General features: G+C 36.1%; 1 protein-coding gene and 1 long non-coding RNA gene across 7 annotated transcripts; one reads left to right on the forward strand and one right to left on the reverse strand.

Moving 5' to 3' along the window:
- Positions 1-2,375: 2,375 nt before the first annotated feature.
- LOC113070612 (uncharacterized) lies at positions 2,376-3,557 on the forward strand. 4 transcript variants are annotated; one of them, XR_003279957.1, is made up of 3 exons: positions 2,376-2,506; positions 3,261-3,369; positions 3,463-3,557. It is a non-coding gene; the product is annotated as an uncharacterized LOC113070612 (long non-coding RNA). The 4 variants fall into 4 exon arrangements; XR_003279959.1 differs by having other exon boundaries at positions 3,457-3,550; XR_003279958.1 differs by having other exon boundaries at positions 3,479-3,489.
- A 732-nt stretch (positions 3,558-4,289) lies between these two features.
- Positions 4,290-15,464, reverse strand: LOC113070610 (semaphorin-4B-like). 3 transcript variants are annotated; one of them, XM_026244014.1, is made up of 16 exons: positions 15,301-15,464; positions 14,947-15,008; positions 11,823-12,227; positions 10,791-10,951; positions 10,647-10,709; positions 10,446-10,544; positions 9,913-10,024; positions 9,671-9,787; positions 9,288-9,433; positions 8,483-8,658; positions 7,842-7,992; positions 7,521-7,731; positions 7,319-7,434; positions 6,739-6,896; positions 6,560-6,639; positions 4,290-6,474 (listed from the first exon to the last, which is right to left on the reverse strand). In XM_026244014.1, exons 3-16 carry the CDS (start codon positions 11,977-11,979, stop codon positions 5,672-5,674), a joined length of 2,550 nt encoding a protein of 849 aa, XP_026099799.1. In that variant the 5' UTR covers positions 11,980-12,227; positions 14,947-15,008; positions 15,301-15,464; the 3' UTR covers positions 4,290-5,671. The 3 variants fall into 3 exon arrangements, with proteins under 3 accessions (XP_026099799.1, XP_026099798.1, XP_026099797.1); XM_026244013.1 differs by having other exon boundaries at positions 14,947-15,103; XM_026244012.1 differs by lacking the exon at positions 14,947-15,008.
- Between the last annotated feature and the right edge of the window lie 2,516 nt (positions 15,465-17,980).

Below are 17,980 nucleotides of genomic sequence, written 5' to 3' on the forward strand. Positions count from 1 at the left end.
AGAGTGATTATGAACCTCTTTGGGATGGCACCACAAGGCGTCGTTCACTTGCAGAGGGCAAACTTCTGGAGGGAACATAAGATTTAACCAGTTTGTTTAGGTATGTTCACAATGTTTGACAATAACTTTGATATTGTGAAATATATTTAACTGAAAACTGAATGCAAAATAAATCACACAATATTTTCACTTTACAGTTCAGTAAAAGTGAGGTTGGAACCAAAGTGGACAACACTATTCATTACACACTTATTTAATGTATTCAGATGAAAATGTACAATATTAACAAATTATTCACAAGCAGTGTTTTCAGAGCCCCCAGTTACACTGTTTTAATCAGAACACTAACATTACAGTGTAGTAAAACAAGTCAAATCAAATTCAGTACATTTTTATTAAACTAAGCACAACCAAAACCTATCACAAAAGGTCAAAGCATCTCTAGCAGAAGTGACAGTGCAATGAAGCAGATGAACAATTTCTTACCAATGTTTCAAGAACAAGCTGGATCCTTGATGACTCTACAAGGGGAAAGAAGAAATGGTTTACTGAAAAGTTCTTAAAAAGCAGGATTTCATATTATACCATTTCTTTAAACCATTGATTCTCAAACTTTTTATAAGTACCACTTCAGAAAATATTTGTTATTAAATATTAAGTTGCACCATAATGACCAACATTACATTTCAGCAGCGTAGTAGACCAAACTATTCAGCTACAGCTCTACAGTTAAAAAAATTAGGCAGTTTTATTCTATTAAGAAAATTAATTGTCAGACACTTTACCATGGTAAATACAGTTTGAACATTAACACTACAACTGTGCTTACATACACAGGTAAATGAAAAAAAAAAGTTTAAATTAAAATTTAATTTTAAATGTAATTATGTAACAAAAGTTACAAAACTGTACTGTACTTTAACTGTAACATACTTAAATGTGCAAAAAAAAAACTTACTCAAAGATTAAGTTAAAATGTATTAACATTAATTAGTTTAATTTAGTGATTCACCTGCATAACAACTAGAGGGGGCCTGACACTTTGAGAACCATGGCTTTAAACAATCCTTTTTTTTTTTTTTTCATTTTCATTAATTCATTAAAATTATATTATTTAAATAACGACATTTGCACTTATATGTTGCAGAAAACACTTTGAAACTATTATAAGAATACAAACATATATAACACACCTAATGCATGGGATTCATATCAGGAAAATATGGGAAAATCTCTAAAAGACAGACATTAACACATAACTCACCAGTAACACATTAGGTGAGCATCTAACTTGATCAGCTGTGATAAAGCAATGCAAAAATAGACACACGGGTATTTATTTATCTGCAGGTTACATGTCCTTTTAACTACCCATTTGTAAACTCTGGTAATACTTTACTATTTTCAAAAGATAATAAAGATAAAGTTAGCGATTTTCTTACCCCATTTTGACAGGATGTTTTCAGGACCTCGCAGAACACCTGACCTTTCTTGTGTTCACAGTTTTTGTACTCCATTGACAGGTCACGACTCAAATTCGCTCAAAATAAATAAAAAAATGTACAGGCAAATATGAAATAATTCGGGACCGACCGATCAGTCAGTTATAACGAGCAGCAGCTCACAGTTAGCCGCCTCACTCACAGAAAGACGACAATAACGGTCATATTTTTAAATGTAGAAAAGCGCGAACCGATTCGTTGTCCAGTTTCCTGAATGACAGCCAGATTAACCAATCATGATAGAAGTAATAAAATAAAACTACCAATGGGAGTTGTTTCAGTGTGATAAAGCAGCGAAATAGTTTTATTGTTGTTAATGATGATAATATTTAACATATACCTTTAGATTTTAGAATAGGTATCATGACTAAAATATTTTTAAATGCTATTAAAATAATAATTAATTTTAAATAATTTAATATTAATAATTTAAAAGCTTGTTAACCTTTTTCTACCATTTAGCATTAAACATTTTTAACGTTGTTTCATTAAAACAACTGACCTTATTTCAACCATATTTCAATGTTGAAAGTTGGTCATGTGCTGGAAGTTTTTCAACAGTTCATCTTTAAACGTTGAATCAACGTTGTTTCAACGTTGAAACCACAACTGACCTTATTTCAACCATATTTCAACATTGAAAGTTGGTCATGTGCTGGATGTTTTTCAACCATTCAGCTTTAAACGTTGAATCAACGTTGTTTCAACGTTGAAACCACAACTGACCTTATTTCAACCATATTTCAACGTTGAAGGTCGGTCATGTGCCGGCTGGGTCTGTATTCTCTCGTATAGTCTGTATTGTATGTTCTGCGTTCTGTATTATTTGTTTCTTTTGTATTTAATTATATATCTGCTGGAAAAAAATTTGCTGCTGTATTCATATTGTATTGTCGTGAAGCTTCAGAATCACCTCGGGTCTGCCAGCCATCGTTAGTGCAGGAGGCTACGCCTGGCTGAGCTGTGCGCTCCGGCGACAACAAAAGAGCAATCATGACTAGTGGGTATTGATTTTTATACCTTCCGATGACATGATCTCAGCTTCGACTATTATTCATGGAGGTACTTTCATAGAAAGCCGATTACAGGAGCGGTACAATCGCATGCTAACTAGCTAGCCATCTAGCTTATTCTGTTTAGATTCCACGAAATTAAATCACAAGATTTCTCCTGCTATCCTGCTAAACAAGGCTAAATGCTGGTTTATGGTGACGTTAGTGGTTATTAATTGTTTATTATATACACTACGACACGGAAAACGTTTTCGATATGTTAACTGAAAGTTTTTTTTTTTTTTTGCGTGTAAAGTTTCACATAAGCAAACTTAAAATGATATTGTCGAATATATTTTTATTAGAAATGTCACCCGGCAAAATTCTTTATGGAAGAGTGGACGATATGTTTCATTAGATTAGGAAGTTCTTTATTTCGTGATTTCTGTAGATTTTTGTTCTCAGTGTTTCAGGATGTTGTTATTATTGTAATGAAAGCTCTCTGGCGCCCTCTTTGCCACGTTGCCTCACTGCTTCACATGTCTCTGTTGTTGATGAAACTGTACTCAGATTAGGGTTTGCATGCATCAACCTTCCTTACTTTAAAATACACACACTGACACTGAATAGATTTGCCAGTTGCAGACTGGAGTTTTAAACGGAGTGGTATCTTGTTTATTCATGTTCGATCCTGTGTGCAATCTTTATATATACACGGCAGTAAAGCACAAATAAGCCATTATTGATGTGATCTGTTGTCTTGCAGGGGGAAATCAGCGTGAGCTTGCCCGTCAGAAGAATGCTAAGAAGAACAATGAACATGCCAAAGGGAAGAGAAATGAGGATGGCCTCTCAGCAGCTGCCCGAAAGCAAAGGTATCTAAACAGGAAAAAACAAAAAAAACAAATTGATAGTGAATTATGAAGTGCATCATACTGAATGTGAATAATATTTATTATTAGTAGTAGTATTATTGTATTTCAGAGATGCTGAAATCATGCAGCAGAAGCAAAAAAAGGCAAAAGAGAAGGTGGACCCTAAAGGCAATTAACCAGTGGCTGGCGCTGTGACCGACATGGCATCCTGATTTCTTTTTTCTTTTTTTTTTTGGTCAAGAGAAAGTATCTGTCATTGTATAGATCTGGAGACTTTGATTCTTTAATGTTTCATCCCAAACTCTGTTATGTTCTTGAAAGGGCATATTAACTACACAGTACATAATGATTTGTGTTCAGCTGTTGAGGAGAGAGTTTCTTATGTTCAAATAATCAGAGCAAGACCAAATATTGGGAGTCTCAAAAATGTGTGGACTTGCACTGTAATCTTGTATTTTTGTATCAAATGCCCTTCTTAATAAAATTTACATTTTAATTCACATCTAGCAATTTATCCTTCTACTATAGTTAGCCATATAATATGTGGATTATGATTCAGTGTTTTTAATTCTGTAGTCCGTAACACTTTTTGTTGTTGTTGTTGTTAAATGAACAAAATCAATATTTGAGTAAGTACATAACCAGCCAGTGTTCGAAACTATCGCCTTACTTTAGCCCGATTTACAACGTTAAATTAATGATATTCTGATTTGAGTGGTTCAGGTAGGTTTTCGCTGGAAATTCGAGCATGGCAGAGCATCATTACGTCACGTCTATAAACAAAGTTGTCTCGGCTAGTACTAGGCTATCGCATGTGAAGATCCTGCAGGTGGCCGATCGTTTAATTTGACAGCATTAAAATTATTCAGTGCACTTCATGAAAAGATGCGTGATAAAATAAAGAAATAATACTCCGACTATGACAGTTTATGCAAAATTTTATTTGCATCCCAGACAGTGGAGACACATTTTCTGACCCATTTCCATTTCTTCATTAATGTACAATTGACCACAAAATTAAACCAGGATGTTGACAGTGGCCTACATCATTTACAGCTTACAAATACTGGTAGAAAAACAAATAAAGTGCGTGAATGTACAAATGTAAAACAACAGTAAAACAATGTCAAAGTATAAAAGATCACAAACTACTTTACATATCCATTCTAAACACACAAATCTGAAAACACAGTGGAATGTAACACGATTAAACAGCATCAAACGTGTCAGTTAATGTGGATTAAAAAGAGTTTTCCAAGTGGAACGGAAGTCTAAAACAGCAATGTTAGTGAAGTCTGGATCACCCATAATTGAACTTAACTTTATTTTTACCCTAAAAAAAAAAAAACTGATTGCAAATGTACAGACATTATGAGCTCTTTTCTTAATGTATTAACCATTCCTCCAATATCACTTTACCACACGTCAAACAGACCATTTATAAACACATAATATAATTATTTTGTGTTATTGTACGGTTTCATTGTCTTGGTTCTGCCTGTTTAGACTGCGTCTACACCAAACACAAAAACAACCAACCTGTGAAGCAAAACAATATCAAGCTTGTGCTTTATATTTCCATACAACTCCTCAAATGCACATTCAGATATTCTTAATGCTCATACACGTATGCTACATTAGAACTAAATGTATTTTCATTATTTCTCCACATTTAATATTTCCATACACATACCATTATTTAACAGCAGACACTTTCCTAACATGAACACATTTGAATAACAGAATTGAAAACACATACTACTTCCCAAAAATGACTAAGAAATAATAATAATAATAAAAGACCAAAAATAGAATCTTAAAAAGGAAAAAAAAAAAAAAAAGATTTCTAAAATGTTTAGAAAGTTCTATAATACTAGCGAGCTATCTGGTCTGAACTGCATGGTGTTTAATCCTGGTATAATGAAAAACTACAGAGCATGGATTATGGGTTTCATAGACAAATTTTTAAATGAAAGTTCCCCCACTTAAAACACTTATGCATTGAACCTTTGCGCAAAAACAGCAAAGGAACACAAACAGACATACAGAACAGTCCTCTCACCTTGAGTGAATCATTACTCTTGGTCTTGGCAGTGGTAATAGATAATAGATTTGAGGGCATTGTCTTAAGCAACTATACTTCAATTCACACACACTGTGCATGTCCTATCAATTCTCTTATACTCGGGGCTCAGTACGCTTTGTCTTCATGAAAGCTGCCCATTGAATGTACCAAGTGAATATAAAGAATGTCAGACTGTTAATGTGTCATTTATATAAATTAATTGGAAACATCAGCATTTTAAACCACAGAGTCTTTGATCTCAGAGCCCAATCGTACCCGAGGCTGAGGGCAAATGTCACTGACTTCCACATGACTCTCTTTAAAGCCATTCTGTGGTGTTTGAGTGAGTGTCTGTGCTTCCTTGGAGTTGTGCTGCGTGCTTGTCTCTGATGGAGCAATTATGTAGCCACAGTTTTCCTCCAACGTCTGGTAGCTTTTGTGGTCGGATGGGGATGTTGGAAGCACACTTGTATTGAGGGGTAAACTCTCCCAGTGCCTGACTCTTCTCTTTTGCGCTCCTCCAGTTTGCTCTCCTCCTCTCAGTACCTCCTTCATCCGGCCCCTGTGTCGATATGCTACCGACAGCCCAAACGAAAGTACACAAAGAGCTAACAGCACACACACTACTGCCAGCTCTGTGCCATATGTCTTTATGCGCAGTTGAGCGGAGTGCTCCGATTCGCTGGACAAGATGTCAGATGAAATGCTTTGGATTTTTTTTAAATGTGGATCTATTCGCCATGTGTTGGTTGTAGAATCAGATAACAGCTCTGCCTTCACACAGTAGTTGGCCAAGAGTTGCCTGAAGCCACGTTCTTCTGACCAGCACGAGAAGACCTCGTCGCTGCCTGCACGGCTGCTCACTACCAACCCACCATCTGGGCTCGGGAACAGGAAGTGGCCCACATCTGGCTTATATGACCATTTCCTTTGGGCATGGTTGGAGCGAAGATTGCAGGGCAGCAGGAAAAGAGTATTAGGTGGGACGATAATGAGCTCACAAGCAGATTCTTGGGAACTTGGCAAAGAACGTGGTAACACTAGAAAGAGAGGAACAGAGATGGGTGTTAGGACATATTCAGATGGATGACAGATGCTTGTATATGTTGGCATTTGTAGGTTTACCTGAGCTCTCAGACACCACACTGAACATTGTGCCGTTACATTTTGACGTATCTGTCTTCTCGATATCCTGCTGCCATTGGCTGAAATATGCATAGAAAGGTACAGATTGGTACTTGTACTCAAAATTATTAATGCAACAGATTATTTGGATAAAAAAAGGGAAAAAAAAGAAGACTTACTTTTGTGGTGGGATACGTGTGACGTCAGTACAGTGTGTGCCTGTCCAGGCACAGTATGGGTCTCTGGCCAAAACACACTCGCCACAGTTGTTATGGAAACTGCAGTTTGCTACTGGCAGCTGCACAATACCAGAGTGTGACGACACAAATAACAAACCCTGTTTGTTGAGAGAGAGGACTGAAAGTGAGACTGAAAAGAATGCTTTGTGGAGCACAAAGGCAAGATTTTTTTTTTACATATTTGTTAAAATACACTACCATACAATACAAAAAAAAGAAAAAAAAGTAATTAATTTTATTCAGAATTTAAATTAAAATTTTCCATAAGTGACATTTTAAACTGTCACAAAAGATTTGTATTTCAAATGAATGCTGTTATTTTCATCTTTTATTCATCGAATCACAAATGTACCACAGCATCACAGTTTCCACCAAAAGAAATTAATTAACATTAACCTAAATTAAAAAAATTCTGTAAAATTATAACTCATTGTTAGTTCATGATATTTAATACATTAGCTAATGACAACAACTTGAACCTTTTTATGAAGTTTTACTGCATAAACACACACACACACACCTTAGTTGAATCCATCTCTATGTTTTGTACAGGTTGTTGCTCTGGGAACAGTTGGATCTCCTCAATGATGTGCATCATACCGCCTACATTCACAGCCTTCTGCAAACGTCCATCATCTGTCAAATCACAGAGCATAATGCCAACAGCTCTTTAGAAAATAAATGAAATCGCAGAATCTCAAACACTCAAAAAACCCACATACCTGTGCCGATGAACATCACATCGTAAGCAGCGTGGAGGCCTTGCACGTGGTGCACAGCAATTTGTGTGTAGTGCACAGAGTGTGTGAAGAGCACTAGCTGACTTTTGACAGGACTGTCCATCAGGAAGTGGTCTTTCACAAAGTTTAGTACCTTATCTGGCATATCAAGGGATGAGTGCATTCCCAGCTGTCTTGAAGCATTAGTAATACACTGTAGATAGGGAGAAAAAAAACTATCTTCACGATAAGCTTCACAGAAACTCAATGATCCTGCACTTATAGAACTGGTATATTGTATATTTGGAGTCGGTGTCATCTTACCATTCCAGGTCGTGGTTCAGGTACAGAGTGAGTGTGTGTGTACCACTGCTGAGTCTCTCGGTTCACCTCTTTGTAATGACCGGAAAATGCTTTTTCTACCTGATCCATGCTGAACACACACACTGCTGAACTGCCTGCTAGACCTTTACTCCTACAAAACATACAGCAACAAATTAGAAATAGATTTAACTATTTAATACATTTAATATTTGACTACTGTTTTATGATATAAATGTTGAAAGGTTGCCAATAATACCCAGTGAGGCAAACTACTTGACATTTTTGAATTGATAATATGCTGTCGTTTACGTGATTCATGCAATGTGAATCAGAAACAGTTTGCGTTTTGGACATCGGATATACAAAAAAGATTGAATGCATGTATTTTTTTTAATTATTTTCAAATAGTTTAAAATGATTACTTCTCAACTAGATTTACATCTTCAACATTTTTTTTCGACTTTATTTTCAAGTCATGGTTATGCCCTTGGATTACATTACAATAACATTTGCCTTGGATTACATTACAATAACATTTGCAATGTTACATTCCGTTTCTAGTATGATTAATTCATGAAAAACATCCCCTCCACTCAATCTTATCTTCCCTAGCTCCTCTGCATTTATTTATTTTTGCTCACCACTGAGAAGTGAAGACTGCATAGAAGAGTGTGTTTTTCTTGTGTTGGGCTGGAAGCACATACACATCCTGTATGATGTTGAAAGGAAAGCCATCGTCCGGTAGCGAACACAAGAGTTGAGCTTTCAGAAATGTGGTCCATTTCTTCTGCAGGACTCTCTTTCCACCTTGATCCTCCTGAGGTCATACACACAAACAAATGATGAACACTTTGAAACTAACAGTCTCAATGATTTATAATACTCTGAAAGACCACTAGGGGGAATCAACACGCCAGTCCTGGTTTCAGAGCATCTGGATCAAAATAAAGAAAAATAGAGAAACCCATTGTTGTGGCACCACAATACACCATCAGATAGTGATAGCACGGTACTGAATGATTTTTACATTCAAATACAATAGTGTTTATATAATTCTCCAGGGCATCTCAAAGAATAATACCATAGTACATGTCTGAACAATTATCAAGGTACTCCCATGGGTTGTAGGCGGGTTAGCGGGTTAGCATTAGCGGGTAGGAAAGTAACACAATGTGTACTTTTTCTTCATGTTACCTTATTAAACCAGATCTCCAGGTTTATTTTTCACCTAAAGTCTGCAGTTTTTTTGACTGATCCAGGGTCGTTTTTTGTTTTTTTGTTAAAATGACATACCATCCATTTTTGTCCCCCCAGGCCTCATACAGTCGGATTGAGCGAAGTACATAATGGGTGCGCGTATTGATATTGGATATATTGGCATTTGTGTATGTGTATGTGTGTGCAGTTACATGTACATGTGTGAACTGCTTAAACAATCCATCCTACCTTACACACACGTGCAATCCTGGACACTATGGTGTTATCAAAGAAGTCGAACTCCTTCCCCATCTCGCTGAAGAAAAAGTAAATCTGATCATCACTTCTCTCGCTGTCTGAACCTGATATATAAGCAGAACCTGCAAACGCTGGGTCTAATGGACCACAGCACACACACATACACACACACATAAATAAACACTTTCATAAAACATATACTAAAAATCTAATTTGTATCATTTTTTTAACCTCAATATCAGAAAGTATAATTTGTTTTCAACATGCGTGAGAAAGCAGGGTTCTATAATCAGTGATGCTGGCATTTATTTTTGGATATTTATCTTCCAAGAAGTCCCTTGTGAGGAATTGTGTGTTTGTATATATATATTTACCCTGGAGCAAGTTAAAAGAGTTTTCTGTTTTGAGAGGGGTGCCAGACCCTAGACTCCTATATATGGTGTGTTCATTTCCCTGGAAGTTACCGACAGTAGCAGTGTACAGTTCCCCATCTGTAACACAACAAAACATGCAAGTGCTTATTAGCAGTAAATCACCATGTTCATCAAACTGAATGATGTTTATGTATGGAGTTCAAACAAAACAAATGAATTGTTTCTGCATGAGTTTTTCTTACCCACTGTAATAGCTGTAGATCTGTATTCTGGATTAAATGGACAGCGTCCACGTCCGTCCTCCATAACGTGTTCCCCCTTTTCATCTCTTTGCAGAGAGAAACTGGAAATGTTCTACAAAATTTCCAGGAAACCATGGAGAAACAGTTAGAACAAATGACACCAAACACTAACACAATTAGGTCAATGATATTTAAAATATACAATGACTTAAATACATCTAATTAAATAATTATTAAGTAGATCGTCTTTTGTTATTATTGAACTGCTTATTAAAATGCTATGAAAAATGTGAAATAAAAGTCATGTCTTAACCAACACATGGAAAAAAAAAACACAATAAACTGTATCAGACAGTACGTCTACAGACCCTTAAAAGTCAATAAGTCTTATAAAATATCACATAATTAGTTTTACCTTTAATTAATTAAATAAATAATAATTATATTATTCCATTTTACTAGATCTTTTTCTATTCTTTATCATGGATACACATAAATATAACTGAACATCATCAAGAGAAAAAAAGTCTCACAATGTAAGCACAGCTTGGACTGAAGGCATATGTTCCACACACATACAGGTGTGTGCTGTTCAGACGCAGTAAAATCTTGATGTAGTTGAAACAATCAGTCTGAAACACATAAGAGACAGATTATAATATATAGGATCACATTTTTTCACTTATATCACTTTTTTCACTTTTATATTAACAATCACCACAACACACATGTACCTGGGGGCCCTTTCCTTTAAAGATACACTCTTGCCTCTTCTTTTCTGGAGTGCTCCATGTGAGCTGCAAAAGACGCAAAACAAGGCTGAATAACATCAAAATCAACTCCTACACTCTACTACAAACATTCTTGTATACACGTACTGTTTTCTGTAGATACGTCACGCTGATATTGTCCAGGCTGAGAGAGAATATGTTCTCCCTGGCTCCCACGTAGATTTTGTTTTCATCTGGGCTCAGCAGAAGGGTTGAATAGTTATACACGCCATCCACAGAGAACTCTCTCACTGATCGTCCTTCTGCATCTGAACACACACAGTTAAAAATATCACTTTAAACATGCAGCTTAATCACTTCAGAAAAAGAACAAAAATTTTCAGTTATCTGAAAAAAGCATTAGATTTCACACACATACAAGCTATATGTAATATGTACACAAATATATAAATTATTAATGTACGTTCAAAATTCATCCTCTATTCCTCACATGGAATGCAACTTCAAAACTTCAAAAATCTGTCACACAAACGAACCCTTGAAAATTACGTGGGTTTGCATGTCCAGAAGGCTTTCCTGGCAAGGCACAAAGGTCACTAGCGTCAGTGTTTCCTCAGATAAGTCTTTACAAGCCATTTTGTTCTAATTACAACCATTACATTTGAATTTTCAACCTCAAGTGATTAATGAGTATGGCTGTCCTTCTGATTCAGTACACCAGCCAGGGTTTACAAATGGTTCTAATAGCCCTTGTAAATGTTTACAATCATGGATTCAACTCTCCTGTGTTTGTGTCTCATAAAGGGTCTTTCGGGAACTAGACATCATGGCAGTTCAAGTAGCCCTAAAATTGAGCTAAATTATTTCAGGTGAGTGGAAGTCTGAGGGAATTTGGGCCAGCAGAGCTTCTCCTACAGAATATGTATGCATACACACACACACACACACATACACACACAAACACACACACACACACACACACACACACACACACACATACATATATATGACATCCTACTACCCAAGCCAAAACTGAAATAATCCCTGAACAAGCACCAGTGTGAATGAACTTAACCCGTTAGCTCTTGGTTGGATTAATATGGTAGTAAGTAAATTGTAAATAGATTTAGATAAGAAAACATCTTTTTTGAATAATGAATAATTAATTGATGCACTCACTGTATGTGAAACTGATGCGTGCTGTGACATCATCTTCACTCGCCATGTTTGCTTGTAAAACTCCAGCCAAAATAATCCATATGGTCCCGAATAAAAGCCAGACAGAGTTTGTGGTTTCCATGGATACTTTCCATTGGACTTTATATTTGATTGCCATGGTTACTGCTTTGCAAATGGAGATGGTTATATTCCAGGCATCTTTGGGATTTAAATGTGATGTTTACACCGTCATTAATTCTTTCAGGTATACTTCTTTCAGTTATACTCCAGGTCAACGGGACATTGCATATTTCAATTAGGCTTCAAACAGGCCAAAGTTGAAAAGATATCAGATCCTTGTGGGCAAACACATTCCTCCTTTTATGTATTATCCATGTAGCAAACTCCAATGAGACTTTCTGGAATCTGTAGAGGGAGAAACAGAAGTACATTTAGTCATTTTATCAGATTACTAACTTACACACTGAAGGACGCAGCTTAGCTGGGAAGGAATAATAACAAAAATTAATTTCCCAACAACTATGTGTTACAGACACTCACAGCTGATACAAAAAAACATTTAAAGCCTGAATCTAAGACAAGTAATAAATACATATATATATTTTTCAGTTCAAAATAGACAGATCTCTAAATCCACAGCAGATGCTTAAATGTTTTTTCTGGGAAAGAGTTTGAATCTCATGTCCTCCTCTTCATGATATTATCCAAACAGAATTTGGAAATGCAACAACTCCCTTTTGGCCTGATCAGATTTTAAGAGTGGTATGTCCTGAAAACAGGAAGGCTGTGTAGTCTCTGTTGCCTCAAATTCAACATACAAATGAAATGACAAAGTACCATACTGATTACGCTCACATTCTCGTTTTCTATTTATTTGTAACATTTGTATTATTAATTTATTGTGGTTTCCTTTTGGAGAAAATTAAATCAGCATTCAAATCCAATTCCAAACAGACTGCCAGTGAATAAACTGTCAGATAGATCTGGTGGCAATTTTGTCTTTAGCAACTATAAAATGCAAACAATTAGAGACATTAAATAGCCTAAAGTTCAGCTATGAGAAACCATACAACTACAGATGTATTCATTTACAATACAGCCTAAATCGTTCATAGATGCAACAAAATTCCAGCTAAACATGTGTACTGACATCCGTTATAAGTACAAGTTGTGCACAAACAGACATTCAGCCTGCAGACTGAACTGCCCTGTGCTCCTGCTTAGACTCAAGGGTTAGATCTGGAGGTCAGGCACTTCTAAATGATTAAAGATACTGAGATAAAAATAAAACATGCTGCTTACACTTATGTTAACTACAGCTGCCAGATCACATGTACCATTACATACACAAACAAAAATATGGCTCTATGTAAAGACTTCCCTTACATGGAGAACTTTTGCCAATTAACAACCCTCCATTAACATTGAAATGACCTAATTTAGTGCATAATATCAAAAGATGATGATATGAAGGGCAATTAATAATATGACTCAATCCTCTGAACCGGAGGATTTTGTACTCAAGATTATAATGAATTAAAAACTGATGTGACTCGCTTTAACCGAATCACACATTATGCAGAGTAAACAAAAATAAACATGATAAATCTATCATTCTTAGGAGACTCTTAATGAAGCACCATGGGTGAATGTTCTCTCATTGTTACCATAAGACAAATTAAATGCATTACATCGTGAACCAAACCAAAGAGAAGCCGTAGATACAGAGGTCAAACTTGTTATCTTTTACTTTGAAAAGATCTGATATATGCAATAATGTTTACAAGCTGTCTATTATATATTTCCCCTAAAACTTTTATTATACTAACTGGAAGAAGGTAGTACACCATTGGTCAGGTTTCTTTGACTAAGTCCATTTGCATGGTAAGTCCCTGGAGCAAAAAGTTCAGTAAAGGCATTATCAATAACTTCTACTGAAACTCTTGAAGGTCATATACAAGTACAAACAACAGATATTGCACATGGGCACAAGAAGCACCAAGCTCATGTTTTCAGACCGTTACACAACAAAGGTTCTTTCCTGATGTGTAAGATGGCAAGAACAGTCTTCCTCTGACAAATTAATACGCCAAATGTAGAGAGGTTATCATTTTTGGACTCTGACAAACAGAATAACTTGCACTGTCTTCTCTAAATAATATAAACATCAAACGGTTCTTTGATAGGACATACAAGGTATTCATTGTCTAGTCCTCAGAGTCTTTGATCCAAAAGGTTGATGCAGTTCTAAGCAGAGCAGAGTTTAAGTAAATAACAAAGGTCTGCTTTCATGTTGTGCTCTCTTGTTTGCCCAACCACTGAGATGAACTAGTTTTTTTTTTTTGCAACCACTCTATTACAATATTAGAAAGCTTCTCTCAGTTGTGATTATAACTAAAATCATCTTTCGTAGAAAAGAAAAGTTTTGATAATCATTTTAAATTAAATTGTTTCCTCAAGTGTTAATTATCAAACCTACCTGGCATACACTACACTCAGAAGTCACATGGTCTCACATGGCTAAATTAAGTTAAAAGGAGAAGACACAAATGAGGAAGATTTTATCTTATTTTCAGATTCCACTCATAATAAAAATGAATATCAATCATTAATGTAAATGAATGCAACATGCCTGACTGTCATATATTTGGAAAACAAAGGAAACTAATTTTATAGAATGGATTCTAATACAATTAGGGACAAATACATTTCAATACAAGATCAAATTCTCTTTAAAAATCAAAACCCAATCAAATGTTATAGTTCTTTTTTCATTCTGTAGATGTTTTCATTTGCCTGACATCATCATGGATGTGATCAAGCTTCAGTATCCACCTGATAACTGCGATTGATAATTAATGAGGGTCTGTTTTAAGCACTCTTCAACCACAACTTAAAATGTTAGATAAAGTAACTTTTTCAGGCATCTTAATGGTTCAGAACAGGTCTGGTGATTTGCCCCACTTGATCCGAATCAACAGTTCAAAATAAAAAGCAAAGCCTATGCAAAGATTAAAATGAATACAATTAGAATACGATTCGATGCATTTACAGTTGAGAAGGTGACAGCAACACAGAAATAAATAAAATAAACAGCTTTTATCAGTGCTCTTGTTCAGCCTACTTTTAAAGTTCGTTCTCTCTCACACGTAGCTACTTCCAGATGTCGAGTTTACTCCGCGGTGACTGTGTGGTAAGCACAGACGCACAATTCAGCACCACCTTGTTTATATGATCCCATTTCCACCCACACACGATATACAGTCTGGATCCTAGTACACCTTAATATCAAAGCACTTATGTTAAACGGAAATTAATTATTGACTTATATTAAAAAGTGATGTTTTGCAACAGCTGACGTTACAGCGTTCAACAGATAAACGTGGTCAGTCCTACGTCTCCGAGCAATAATAAATCATCCGTCGCACCTCTAGTCAACCCTGGCCCCTTTTTATTGCTTATTATATACGCAACTTACCACTAAAGCGCTTAAAACCATTACATCTGTTATCTGATGTAAATCGTCAATGAGCCTTCAGAACTGTATTCCAGCATGGTTTCTCTCAGTCCCGATTAACTGCGTAAGATCCAGCCACTGATTTCTTCGCTCATGGATCTACCTCCGAGACAGTCACTCTGCAGTTATACCTACTTGAAGACATTCGACCCTCCTCCAACCATTCACTGGAGCCACACCTCTAACACACAGACATGAAACTACACTCTGCACTGGCAGAGAAACAGTATGTTTTATTCATAGTCACAATTGTAACCAATGGGAAACTACAGTAAAAATTGCTCATTTGGTAAATAAGACCCAAAAAGTTTTTTTTTTAAGTCAAATTTTGGGGGACAAGAAATTAAATGTAAGTTTATTTAATGAGGCGCAAACTGGTCATAACTGTTTACAAGAGTCATGTAAAACAAAAAAGTCTCAAATACAAAAAATATACTATATTTTTTATAATCGTTGAACTCAAAAGTTGTGCTCACCACTGTAAATCCTTGTTTGTTTGTTGTTGCTTTCATTTAAAAAGGGTTTAATAGTTTTAAAGCCAACTGGGGATATGTGAAGTTTCTGGATTTCTGGGACTCCCAAAATTCAGATTGAGAAGAATAATTCACAGTGTAGTGCTCAAAGGAAATTACAGCGGATTAGATCTAGATCAGCAGCAAGGGCCATGAGCTCAGGCATCCATGAAATCACTAGTAAAGTTACGGCAGGCATCAAATGCAGTTTAATACTTCTAATGAGCAGTTGTGCATATATATATAGTCTTATATATAGGTATATATAGGTATAGTCTTTCTCATCCTCTTTTTACTGGTAATGTCATTCTTTTGAATCATTCACTCTATTATTATGTCCTGATAGAGATTCAAAGTTAGAATGTTTCTTTGTTCACCTGGTATTCATTCACAAACTGCACCCTGTTTGTTGTTTGTGCAGAATAACATAATCCATGCCGTGAAGCATTTATGTAAATACAAAAAAGTGTTTCATCTATGATGAGGAAGAACCAGAGAGAAAGGTTCCTATACTTCTGTGTCATGCTGTACTCTTTCTTATCTTTTTTGGTCTGTCCTTAGCATCTCCTAGCTTGTCTCCTAGATAACCAGTATTTGATCGGTCTACTCCACAATTAAACAAATGAGAAATGAGAGTCCTGAGTCATGTGCACAATTCGCTTTTACACAGTGGACCATACCAACTTTGTCTACAATTTAAGGTTGCCATCCAAAGGTAAACCGCTAGTCTAAGTCATATTTTTCTTATCCATTTGTTACAAAAGCTTCTGTTTTAACATGGCGAGCCAAATGCACAGCTAGATGGATGACTTCTGACAATTCATCAAATGTCGTTTGGTGAATGAAACATTGATAGAGCTGAGAGACCAAATGCATTCAGCAGATACAGGAGACAACTAAAATAGTCTAGACATGCAACTTAAGCACTCTTTTGGGGTACTGGAGATACTAAAGAGAAAGAGTGTCTCTCTCTCTCTCTCTCTCTCTCTCTCTCTTGAGATTTCTCTGGTAACCCTTAATGGACTGGCTGACGATGCTGATCCCAATTCCTCCCTTTCTTATTCTTTTCTCTTTCTCTCTCTCACACCAAGTCACATGTGTTTGACTCAGCAAGCCTTCATATCCTCCTCTTCAAATTCAAATAAAATCAAAACATCCGAGAGACACCAAAGTGTTAATACTCCTAGGAATCGAGCCAGTTCAGAGTGTTGCTGCTGGGCAGTTCTGCCCCTCAGTGCATGGCATGAACAGTCTGATGAGTTGTGGCATGGGAGAGGGATATCTTGTGTAAACACAAGGGTTGCATTCCTAGGCCCTGAGACTTGACTGGCGATTAAGAACTGACGTTAGTCAGAGTGACCAGCAGTCCATATAACTAAATAAATGGTGCATCCAGCTTACATGACCAGACACAAATCTTTCTAGACCTAATAGAAGGAAAATCTTTTTGAATTGTGAGTGGATATCTGTCTGAATTGTGAGATAAAAGATAACAAGCTGGAAACAAGCTTTCATATAGGTTTGGCACAACATCAAAAATAAACTTGACAGTAATGTCAGTTACAGGCCTTCATCTATTTGGGTCAGCTGCATTCTTAAAAGATTAAAACAAGCAAAACAAACTATGATGACCTGACTGTTCTGAGTCAGCAAACTCTCAGAAATAATAAGCTGTCTTACAGTTTTGTTAGTTTGTGACCTGTAGACAAAAAAATAAATAAATGGGTATTTCAGAGTAAAAACAATTATTGTAATGTCGTCAAAACTAGGAATGCAACTCTAAATACATCTGTATCTGCTTATTTTCTGTTAAGAGGATTCTTTTTGGGTTGTTCAGGCTTATTTGCAAGACATATTTGAATGAGAATTGAATGAGAATGGATAGTGCTCTAGGGACCGTTACCTCATCTCTCAGAGCAACAAAACAGGAATCAAGTGAGTGAAACAGTGAAAGAAAAGGAGGATGGGGGTGGGAGACTGTGAGAAGGAGAGGAAGACAGAAACTAGAGCAGGATGTCTAAAGTCAATGCTCTGACTTTTCTTTAGCAGCCCAACAAACTGAATCCTTTTTTTTTTTTGTCAGTAACAGGTTAGTTTTAAACAAGTCTAAACTGTACAACTGAACATCT

Source organism: Carassius auratus, unplaced genomic scaffold, assembly GCF_003368295.1.
Source record: "Carassius auratus strain Wakin unplaced genomic scaffold, ASM336829v1 scaf_tig00004693, whole genome shotgun sequence".
Lineage (NCBI taxonomy): Eukaryota > Metazoa > Chordata > Actinopteri > Cypriniformes > Cyprinidae > Carassius > Carassius auratus.